The sequence below is a fragment of the Carassius gibelio genome, chromosome A1 (assembly GCF_023724105.1).
Source record: "Carassius gibelio isolate Cgi1373 ecotype wild population from Czech Republic chromosome A1, carGib1.2-hapl.c, whole genome shotgun sequence".
Lineage (NCBI taxonomy): Eukaryota > Metazoa > Chordata > Actinopteri > Cypriniformes > Cyprinidae > Carassius > Carassius gibelio.
This window is the reverse complement of record NC_068371.1, coordinates 6,779,671-6,792,047: the sequence shown is the minus strand read 5'-3', so window position 1 is coordinate 6,792,047 and position 12,377 is coordinate 6,779,671. Positions and strand designations below refer to the sequence as shown.

The following is a 12,377-nucleotide window of genomic DNA, read 5'->3' as shown; positions in this document are numbered from 1 at the left end:
AGTTGTTGATCAACAGGATGTTACAATGGTTTCTCTCAACTGTTTGCTCGCTCACTTACTCTTTCTCTTTCTCTCTCTTCTTGTGGTCAGCTGTACCTAACACAAATGTTTCCACAGGACCCTCAAACATACACTTGTCTGTCTGTCATATATATTTTGTACAAAATTCATAGCATTAATGCAATTTTGATTTGGGTGGATTCAACAAACAACATACTTTTATGTTGAAAATAATATTTTATTTTAAAAATAAAGAAATAAGTGAATCTACACATGAAGTACAAAATATGTCTAAACATGAAATAACAGTAATATTAATAGCCTTTATTTTACATGTAATGGGTCACCACATGCATGGGGTCAGAAATGTTGATATTAGCAGTCAGTCCCAATACTTACACTTGAGGTATTTTCTCTTGATCACTTGTCTACTTACATGATGTTTTTCCTAGTTTTATGTCAATAAGACTCACAGTTGACATGTTTTCGGTTTCATGTATGGTACAAGCTGTACTTAAATCATCAACCCCTTTTTCTGAGATTCCTGACACTGTATGATAATATGAGTAATATTAGAATGCTAAAATTGTATTTGTATATTTTCAAAACTTGACATTGGTCTATATCTATGCCTTTTGTTTCAGTATAATATATAAATTGATAATTTAATCTTTTTAGGTGGTGTATATATGGAACTAACAGTCATTAATGTGAGAATTTGGCTATTGTAGGTTTGGCAATTGCAAAGATTCAGTTACATATTATGTGTTATGATAGTTATTAAAGAAAACAGTGATCAAGATGTATATTCAGAGGGATAACTGACTGAGCTTATTCATGTAGATATCACATGAAGGCTAGCAAACATTATAAAGTGGTCTTAAGGGGCCACAGGATGTAGGAAGTGGTTTGTTGTTTAATGTGTGAATTCATTCTTGTTGGGTGCACAGGTTACATTTCCAGTAAAGAGAGTCCAGCATCTCTTGAAGTTCTAGTAGTTCTTTAGAAGTGTTGTTCCAAATAAAAATGTGTTCAGTGATATTTGTGACTGTTATTATTATTTTTGCAAAGCATGTTTTTAACATGCAATGTAAGAAACCACACCTTGTGAATACATGTGTGCATTTTAAAGTGTTTTAGCTTTATGTTTGATGTTTGAGCTGCTTGCATAGAGCCCACAAGCGTAATGGTATATATATATATATATATATATATATATATATATATATATATATATATATATATATATGTATATATATATATATATGCATTTTAAATTATTTGTTTAATTTAGAGGCAGTATCTATGCATGAATCTACCACCATTGCCACACTTCCTGCATCAGACTGTGTGCTCTGCTTGACGCTGCTGTTAAGTGTGTGTCCGGTTTCTCTCTTCACTCCTGTCCTCACTTTATATATTTGAGAAATTATTGTAAATTACTTTTAATAAATATTACGATTATGCAGATCATCTAACTGTATGTTCTTAATTAATTTTAATTATTTAAAAATTATTATTATTATTTATTTTTTTACATGTTCTGAATTGTATTAAAAGCTTCTTATATATCAGCCCGACTATCAATCAGATGTCCCAAACAAGTGTAAAGCATCATAAGTGTTTGAGTTTATGTGCAGATAATATGAATATACATCTCAAAATACATTTGGATATAATTGGTCAAATTATTGCTGTTCAACCAGTAATGAGCACATGCTCTCGAATGTTTACAATGAAAAAAAATTATAGTTTCTCTAAGTTATGATAGTGTTTATGAATATGAATACAGCTCAAAAGAGTAAAAAATGTATGATCACCCAATGGCTCCATCTAGTGGCTAATAGTCCAAACTAGTCTGGTCTTCCTTACAATTACAGACGATGACGTCAATATCAGTTACCAACAAACCATTTTATCAGGACCGATTCTTGCCTAGAACACAGAAGTCAGGGAATTATTTTATGAAATATAGACTCAAAAAAAAAAAAAAAAAAATCTTATCTTATAATACTGAAACTTACTGGCCTGGTCTTCAATGGCAGGACAGAGACAGCATTTGCTTGAGCAGACTGATATGGTGAACATTGTAAGCAGGTGTTATATTACAAAATGCAACAGTGGCTTTAACAGGATGTAAGAAGTGGTTTTTGTGTGTGAATTCAATGCTATTCACAGAGTCCAATCATCTCTTTTTTCTAAGGTAAAGGTCTAATCACAAAAGTTTCCAGTAGTCTGTGACTGTCCTCCTTGAAAATGTTTACTTTATTTTTGGTCATTTTAACAGGTTCATTTTTTGTCAAGTTCAAATTATTATTATTTTTTAATATTGATACATTTTTCATTTATTCAAATGATGTATTTCTAATTTCATAAATATGTATTTTATTGGATCAATTAAAATCCATGATAATTTTATACATTATCACACACACACTTCATGTTACTAAATTAAACTGACAAAAAAAACAATACGGAGTTCACTGTTAAATTACAGTTTTTCAAAAATCTCTTATTCTGCCTCATAATTTAACATAGCTAATTTCATCTTGATAGACATTTGTCAGTGTCAGTTTTACCACAGAGCATTAGCAGAAGTTATTTGAGCAAGTACTTCTCTCTTTCAAATATGTGTAATTGTGTAATTGTGTTTCATTGTAAGGACCCCCTTGAAAACGAGATGATACGTCTCAAGGGGCTAATCTTAATAAATTAGAATTAATGTGCAATCTAACCTACGCTTAAAACCACACAAAGGTAATGGAAACATGTGCTTGGTGACCGATGATCAACTAAGAGATGGGAAGAGAGAGTCTCATGATGTGTTGCAAATGTGTAGTGTTTGTGAGCACTCTGAATGAAAAACGTGTGTGTTTCTGTTTTGACATGTTTATACTGAACTGAACCTATTACAATAAAACAAAGAATCTCATGAATTGTGCATGTGCAGTTTGATTAAAAAGATTATACACTCATGACAGGCATGAACTGACTAGCTGATTGCGTGTAAAATGTAAAGTATAAAATGTCTCAAATAAGGATGATAATCTGCATGTCTGAAACAAAGATACGGCTGAACATATCAATCAAATAATCTAAAGTACAGTTAAATTTCAGGTCAGGTGATTGATCATAAGGCCAAATCAGAGCAAAAAAGTATATAAGGTGACTGGTGTGTGGTTAAGTCTGTGCTCATGCTTCTTTCATACAGAGAGCAGCTCAGTTTACTGCCAGCCCCTCATGACTCAGGCCATTTTAGAGGAAACTTTCCATTTATCTTTACCAATCAGATGAAAGTTTACATCTGCATTGAGACCCTCACCAGTGTCAGTTATTCACAATCAATCACTGAGATGGAGAGGTCAAGAGTTGCTCTCATCATGCATCATGTGTAAGTAAAAATATACTTTGTCAGTATTTTTTGATAGTTTTTTGAACAATAGTGTCACTACTATGGATATTTTTTTGTATAATTATGTTTTACAAAGTAGTTTTGTTCTTTTACAGTTTTACTGTTCCATCAGACAAGAATCTATGGAGAATAAGTGGAGATGAAAGTCAGACCAGGAGACCAGGAGAAAGCTTACTTTTTGAAAAATGCACAGTATGTTCACTAAACAGCAGTGGTGGACGAAGTACACAAATCAAGTACTTGAGTAAAAGTACAGATACATATGGTAAAATATTACTCCAGTAAAAGTAAAAGTACTCCTTTTTCAATTTTACTCAAGTGAAAGTACAAAAGTACTCAATTTTTTATGTACTTAAGTAAAAAAGTACTGCAAGATAGATGTTTGCAATTTTATATAGGCTACTTAATATAATTTTATATTAGCACATTTTTTTTTATAATCCTACTGCTCAAAATACCTTGGATTTTTTCCAAAATAACCACTATATGGAGTCAAGATATTTTTGTTGTTGATATGGACTACGCTGATTAGAGTAATGTTCACTGTGAAGCTTACACTGTGATGTACCTGAGAGAAAACAGAGATGACCATCTGATTTTCACCAGTAAGAAAAAAGTATTTTAAAGTTAGTTGTTTTACAGAACATCAAAGTTACAGTACAGACCAAAAGTTTGGACACACCTTTTCATTCAAAGAGTTTCCTTTATTTTCATGACTATGAAAATTGTAGAGTCACACTGAAGGCATCAAGGGCTATTTGAGCAAGAAGGAGAGTGATGGGGAGTTGCGCCAGATGACCTGGCCTCCACAGTCACCGGACCTGAACCCAATCCAGATGGTTTAGGGGTGAGCTGGACCGCAGACAGAAGGCGAAAGGGCCAACAAGTGCTAAGCATCTCTCGGGGAACTCCTTCAAGACTGTTGGAAGACCATTTCAGGTGACTACCTCTTAAAGCTCATCAAGAGAATGCCAAGAGTGTGCAAAGCAGTAATCAAAGCAAAAGGTGCTACTTTGAAGAACCTAGAATATGACATATTTTCAGCTTCACACTTTTTTGTTATGTATATAATTCCATATATAATTCCACATGTGTTAATTCATAGTTTTGATGCCTTCAGTGTGAATCTACTATTTTCATAGTCATGAAAATAAAGAAAACTCTTTGAATGAGAAGGTGTGTCCAAACTTTTGGTCTGTACTGTATATATGACATGATAATAAGGCCTAAAGTTAGGAAGAACATTTTAAGGAAAATATAATAAAACAAATTTCATAATGATTTTTTCCTTCTCAAATCTTGTCTGTGGTTTAAAAACACCCCTAGCCAAACGGGGTGCATCTCTTCCCACTGATAATTACTGTAGTTACCATGTTCTGAACATCATCATTTCTTTTCTAACCAGATGTAATCTCTCTCTCTCTCTCTCTCTCTCTCTCTCTCTCTCTCTCTCTCTCTATATATATATATATATATATATATATGTGTGTGTGTGTGTGTGTGTGTGGCTGAATAAAAATATTTGGACATTATAAAAATTACATCAACTTAGCACTAACAAGCTTTTTAGCTAGACAGTTAGCATCAGCTAACAATATTTGCTTATTTTCAGTACGATGAACATTCATGTCTGTCTACTCGTCTAGTTAATCCAAACAATATACATATGTATAACGTTACTGTCGATAAACAATATAAAAACAGACGTAACATAGGACATTTTATTAAAACTGTTAACATTACGGCAGCGCTGAATTTGAACGTGCATGAGTTATTGTATTTAATCTGTGTTATTTTATGTTTTTTTTTTTTTTTTTTACCTAAAATTGATGTGTCTGCATCGTCTGCACTCGAGCATTTGAGTGGGCTTAAATAGATCACTCTTTACAACGGATTTAGTTCCCAAACAACTGACAGTTTTGACCTAAATATGATTTTCAGTTACAATAATTTATCCAAAATTTCGACATAACTTACATTTAGCAACATCAGACGCACGCGCGCTCACGATCTACCGGTTCTTACTTAAAAACTCAACGTCACTCTGTTCTTCCTTTAATGTGATTGGCCATGGGAGAAATTCTGCCTAGCAACAAGAGAACAAAAGCACTGATTGGTGGGTTGCAAAATTCATCCTTTTGGTCTCTTTGGTTGCTGAACTACAATTCAAGAGGAAGTTTTTCTTTGTGTACTATGTTCGGTGACTAAAATTATGTAGATATAAAGTTGTTTTGCATGATTTCTACTGGTGAAATATGTTAATTTAAATCCTTGTGGTACGTGATTTTGAGATGATTATTGAAATGACAACTTAAGTATTTGATGAAGTGGCCCAATCGTTTTCCTTTGAGCGAAAGAACATGGCAGCTAAAGTTACTGCTTAACTCGTTAGATCGAAAACCCTAATAAGTTGAATGAACTAAATTGATTGAGTAAACTCATTGCCTCAATTTAATTGAGTAATGGAGTCCCCCAAAACTTACATATTTAAGTTAATTTAACTTGACGGTTTTGTAGACTGTGCACTGAAAACCCTAATAAGTTGACTGAACTAAATTGATTGAGTAAACTCGTTGCCTCAATTTAATTGAGTAATGGAGTCTCCCAAAACTTACATATTTAAGTTTATTTAACTTGACGGTTTTGTAGATTGTACTTAAATCACTCAGTTCACCAAACTTGATGTTTATTTAATGTACTTAAACAATTATGTTCACTTAACTTGGTACTAATTTCAAGTGTACTTATATATTTAAGTTAACTCAACATGTAAATTTAACTGAAAATGATGTTCTTATTTTTGACAGCACACTGAAGTAAAACAAATAACAGCATATTTAAACTTTGACCTTTTGACAAACTGTCACAATATTTATGAAAATACAGTAAACCCTATGCTGCACAGTAAAAAAAAAAAAAAAAATATATATATATATATATATATATATATATATATATATATATATATATATGTCTTTGCAGACATTGAAAAGACATCCACTGAGGAGAGAATGTTTTTATGACGTCTTTTTTAAATGTTTTTTATGTCTTCTGTACATCCGATACAGATGTTCACATATCCTCCTTACAAGGTTCTGTGACTTTATTTCTGTCAGACATCTAGAGAAGCTCTTATTGAGAATTAACAGAGGTTTAAATGTGCATACTTGATTCATTTGAAGTCACCATTGTGGTGGAAAATGTTTGGTTTAGTTGGGATCTTGGTCCAGATACTTCTTATGTTCGCTTGTCTCTTGCTGCTATAACAGTATATTTTAAAATGCTGTTTTTGTGGCGAAGAAAGACAAAGTTTAAAAGAGCTCAGGTGTTATCAGCTCTTTGTTGGTGTTAGCTTGTTTCTTGCTGCTGTAACTTGTGTGTTGTAAAACACTGTTACTGTGGCAAAGAGAGTTGAGATCTAACATACACATATCTTGCTTGTAATGGTGACTAATTATAGTAAAATAAAATGTATTGCTGCAACTATGGATATACTTTTATAGATATAAACTTTGTAGATAAAACAATGTACTTACTTTTAGAAAACCGATCATGTCGTCACAAACAGACATCAAGATTTTGGATATGCATCACATCAATTGTGACAATCAGAACAAAAAAGGCTGGAAAATAAGGAGGAGTTTGTGCTATGGAGCTCTTTTGTTTGTCACCATTATTGTGATGCATATGCTACATCTAGAAGTCTGTGTGTGTGAGTACTTGATTGATTCTTTTACTCAAATTATTTAAAACACATTCATTTCGTCCATCTTTAAAATAAGTATTTTACTCCTGGTGCCTGTTAAAAATATCAAACAAAACTTATTTTATGATCTCAAATACGTATTATGCGATGACTTTCTCATCAGCAAAAAACATCAAATAACACTTGAGCTCATTTAAATTTGTCTTTTTTTCACCACAAAAACAGCGTTTTAAAATACACCAATACAGCAGCAAGAGACAAATTAACACAAGAAGTAACTGGACCAAGATCCCAACTAAACCAAACACTTTCCACCACAATGGTGACTTCAAATGAATCATGTATCAACATTTAAACCTCTGAGGGATTTAGGTAGTCTACAAAACCGTCAAGTTAAATAAAATTAAATATGTAAGTTTTGGGAGACTCCATTACTCAATTAAATTGAGGCAACAAGTTTACTCAATAATTTTAGTTCAGTCAACTTATTAGGGTTTTCAGTGCACAAGCTTATGATTCTGCACACTAGTAAGTGAATGGAACACTTTGTGGTTACAGCCAGAAACAAAAATAGGTTTCTAACAACAATAAACATCTTCAAGTAAATTCATTCTTATACAAACAAACAAAACACAAGTACATTAATTCTGGGAGGTTTAGAGACCAAAGAAAACAATAGCCATGTAGCTGGAATATACAATACAGGAAACCCATAATGACGATCAGCACTTTAGGTCTTCTCCATCATCACATTAAACATAATAATTATCAAATTTTAATGTATGACTTCTCTGCATCTTTTAAGGTGTTACACAGTTGTATTAAAAAAAAAGTAGCAAAAATTACCATATTGAAACATATACAAACTATTTAACATTCTGTTACATTTAACTGTGCAGTAATTCAAAATGAAGTTGACTAAGAAGTTATTTAACTGATGGTGATAATCTAAAAGAGCTTTTTACGTGTTTAAAAAATAAAAAAACAAAAATAAAATAGAAAATAAATATGTAGGACAAACCAAAATAATATCACCCTCACTTAAAAAAAAAAAAAAAAAAAAAAACCTCCCCTCCCACCACTATGAACCAGACCATCTACGGTGAAGGTCCTCATCCTTATCAGTCACTGAGATGGAGCGTGCAAGAGTTACATTCATCATACTTGTGTGTACGTCCGTATTTGTGTTTTTAAATTTTGTATTTTATGCCATTGTATTGATTTGATTGACTGTTCATTGACCAAACTTTCATGTATTTGAACTTGTATTTTCTTTTTCAGGTGTTTTGTTCTGTGAACAGCAGAGAGTCTTTGGGGCAGAAGTGGACATGAGAGTAAAAGCAGGAGACAGCATCACTCTCTACTGTGACTGTGTCATACCATTAGGATCACTGATTGTTTGGTTGAGAAACTGCTCACATGAGCATCAACCATCTCTGTTAATAGAGACTGAAAACCTGTTCAAGGAGAAGTTTCCACGTTTTAGGTTTGTGCTCAACAGCTCCAGTAACTCATATGATCTACATATTACAAATGTCAGTGTCTCTGATGAGGGAATATACTACTGTGCAAAAAGAGAAAATAAAATAAGTAAAGATGTACACGGCATCATAAATGAAAAATCTGAGTATGAGTATGGAAACTTGACAACTCGTCTATCTGTCTTGGGTGAGAAAACATTTTCACTGTTGTTCATGTTGATTTGTTTTGTGTTAACAAACCCATTTCTTTTATTTTCATAATATTTTTAATATAGTTAGCAAGCACATATATAGTATTTATGCTGACACAATCCTGCAGTCAAACTTCCAAACATCAGAACTGCAGGAAATTGCATCTATTGTGTATAACATTTTCGGTAACAGTACAATACGGGTGCACTAATGTGCATGAATTAATTCTTAACTAATGCACAGATAATCCTGAGAAAACCATTTATTAATGATTACTTCATCAGCAAATAATAGTCTATCTGATTAATAGATCAAGTAATATATTAACTGCAATTAATTAAATGTGTCATTATTTATTAATTTATTAACAACTTCTAGTATGTACTAATAGGTTAAATGTATGTATTAATTACCACACTGGATCAAAGATATATATTTCAGCTTCCAGTTGTCTTCTTTAATTAATCATTAGCAAATGATTTACAAATCTGTCAATACGTTACATTCTTAGTTAATATTATACATTAACTCATGTGTGGTTTAGTAAGTATGAATGTTTGTTAATACAAGGTTTACAGATTTTTAATTTATATTTTTATTATTTTAGCATTAATAAACAACAAGCAAATTTCGTACCATTCAAATATGATCTGAATGTCAATCCTATTTGCTAGGCATTATGCTTGGCAAATGGAAAATATCTGCAATATTAAATATATTGCTAATGGTAATTTTTTTATTTTAATAGGATGTTAAAATAAAATGTATATATTAATTAAATATATAAAATAAAACATGTATCTTAAATGAATAATGTGAGACTGTTTATAAATGGCTTGTGTTTGATTTAGAGCCAGTGTGTCCTGGTTCTGAGCGGTTCAACACCTCGTCCACACCTCCTGCATCAGACTGTGTGCTCTGCTGGACGCTGCTGTTCAGTGTGTGTCCAGTGTGTGTTCTCCTCTTCTCCATCTGTGTGTACTGCATCTGTCAGAGGAAAACTACAGGTGATCTTTCACTCCTGAACTCAATTACATTACAGCTATAATGTTGCCAGATATTATCACAGCTCTAGATTTGCTTTCATACAGTATCACATAAAAACTGTAAAATATCACAGTCACCGTAATGAAAACTTTATGCATTTCCTTTGATCAGTCAATTGAGCTTATGCTGTACAATTTTAAATCTCAATTAATTTGATCTGAACCAAGTTGACTCTTACGTTATTTTAATTTCCTGTAGGTTCTGGCACTGAAACACAGACTGTGAGTGTGAACAGACATGTTGAGGTATTGAATTATATATGCACAGCAAGAAGAATATTTAAATACAATTTACACTTGCTTGATAGTTTAAAACTATAAATTACATCTTTATAATACATAATACATTACATATTAATATAATATAATATAATATAATATAATATAATATAATATAATATAATATAATATAATATAATAGTGTTTTACATACACTATTATTTCTATTCACAAAGAAGTAAATAGATTAAAACAATATTTATATATTTTAACAATTCATGTTTTTCCAGGGTGGTGATGAAGTATGTTATGCTTCATTGGACATGCTCTTATTACTTCAAATGCAATGGTATTAGATGACACTTAAACCTCTGTAAGTATAATCAGGCGTTTGTATTAAAATTCCAGTTGTATTTGAGTTGTATCTGAAATCATTTTAATTTGGCATGCAGTTATAGGCATTGTCAGGTTACAGCGCCACCTTTGGGCAAAAAAAGAAAAGAAAAAAGAACTATGCTAGTATGTTATGTGTATTATTCTTATGCTAAGCTTTGTGACAATAGTCTTATGGCCCTTTAAATAATTTTAAACCAAGCCATGTCCAGAACAGTTAATTATTCTGATGTTGCTGTTTTGATCTCAAGTTTTGTTTTTTTTTGTTTTTGACAAAATTGCTTTGGGAACTTGGGTTTTCATGTTAAAACAAGTTGAAAATGTTTACAGAGTGGTCAAATTAGAAGTATTGCGAAAAAAAAAAAAAATAAATAATAATAATAATATTAATAAAAAAAAATAATAATTGTAATGTAATTACCTCCTTTACCATTTTTCTATATGCAGTTTTACTGACAAGAATATGTAACAGATTTTCTAATTTACTACATTATTTATTTAAGATTTTAGACATTCTTCAGTAAATGATAAATGTGCATTATTTGTCATATCACAAACTGTCCTTACAACTTTAGAATATAGTGATTTTAATTAAGTAGAAATTCAGCACATTGGACAGCTCCAAGAGCTAAACATGTGAGACATGAATTACTGCATCTTCTATCTTACTTTGACATGTAATGGCTACTTTTTGAAATGAGACTCAGTGACTTACCAAATGCAGCTGACAAGTGCTTTCGATAGAGAAGCCTTTTAAAATGAGACCAAGAGTCTGCAGACTTTCTTGAAGAGTTCACCCAAAGATTTGTTGAAAATTGACTCACTTTTTCGTCATCCAAAATGTAGATGAGATTTATACAAATGTAAATGTAGCATGACATCACTTGCTCACCAGTGGATCTCTGCAGTGAATTCGGAGCCGTTCAAATGAGGGTTCAAACACCTCAATAAAGCACAAGTAATCCACATGACACCAGTCCATTAATGAACATATTTTAAAGTGAAAAGATGCATGTTTGTTAGAAAAAACAATCCACAATAAAGATATTTTTAACGTATTCCTAAATGTTGCTTCTAAAATACAAGACCTTGGTCCATAATATGGGTACATAACCATAAGAAAAAATTTGTCTCAGCTGAATCAGTAGAAAAATGTGCACAGATCAAGCACTGCGTACAAGTGAAAACAGTCCAAAACAGCTCTAAATAAATATTTGTTGCAGGTATTATAAAGGACAAACTCCTCTACATCTTTGATATGCTGAATGTGAGTAAATGTTCGGCAAATTTTCATTTTTCATTTTTCATTTTTGGGTGAACTGTTAAAATATAAGAAAAGGGACTGTGATTTAATGACAGAAACATCCAGACCAGTTATGTTGGTTATTGCTGAATTAGTGAAAAATGGCAAATATTAAAATGGATAAACTGGAGAACCACAGTATGCCAGACTTTTCATTTAAAAAAAAGGAACTCAAATCTTATTTTGATAGCCATAAGAACACACATAAAACTTCCCTAGTGCATGAATTAATGCGAGCTAGATGCCTTTGTGCAAATACATAATGATAACCGACACACAAAAGCATACAAAGGCTAAAGGGAAAATTTTTGTTTGGTGAGCAATAATCTACAAGATGTTCATGTTTCAGTTTGTTGATGTGTAAAAGCAGCAAATGTGAGCAGGTTGTAAGTGGTCTGAATGAGGCCTGTGGGTTTCCTGTTTTGACCTGTTTGGATGTTGCTGCATCATATCTTATTTTGACCAACTACACTAAAATAACGAAAAAAGAACCACACAGATTTTACACTATTCCTTCAGTTCAAAGCTCATTAATTTATTCATTGCATGTCAAATGCCAAGCGCATAATATTGGGCTTATCTGCGCACACAAAACATCTTAAATAATATAGAAATCTCTTTAAAT

The 12,377-nt window shown here is 31.9% G+C and overlaps 1 protein-coding gene across 9 annotated transcripts in view; it reads left to right on the top strand.

Annotated features, from left to right (window-relative positions):
• Positions 1–12,377, top strand: part of LOC127970172 (uncharacterized) — a 139,979-nt gene that overhangs the window by 65,972 nt on the left and 61,630 nt on the right. For 3 of the 9 annotated variants that reach the window (XM_052573086.1, XM_052572776.1, XM_052573021.1), the window contains exon 4: positions 10,347–10,585. The exons of the other annotated variants lie outside the window; for them this stretch is intronic. In XM_052573086.1, coding sequence (XP_052429046.1) covers positions 10,347–10,416 — 70 coding nt within the window. In that variant the 3' untranslated portion in view covers positions 10,417–10,585. Of the gene's footprint in view, positions 1–10,346; positions 10,586–12,377 lie in introns of those variants that run through there. 9 annotated transcript variants of the gene reach the window in all.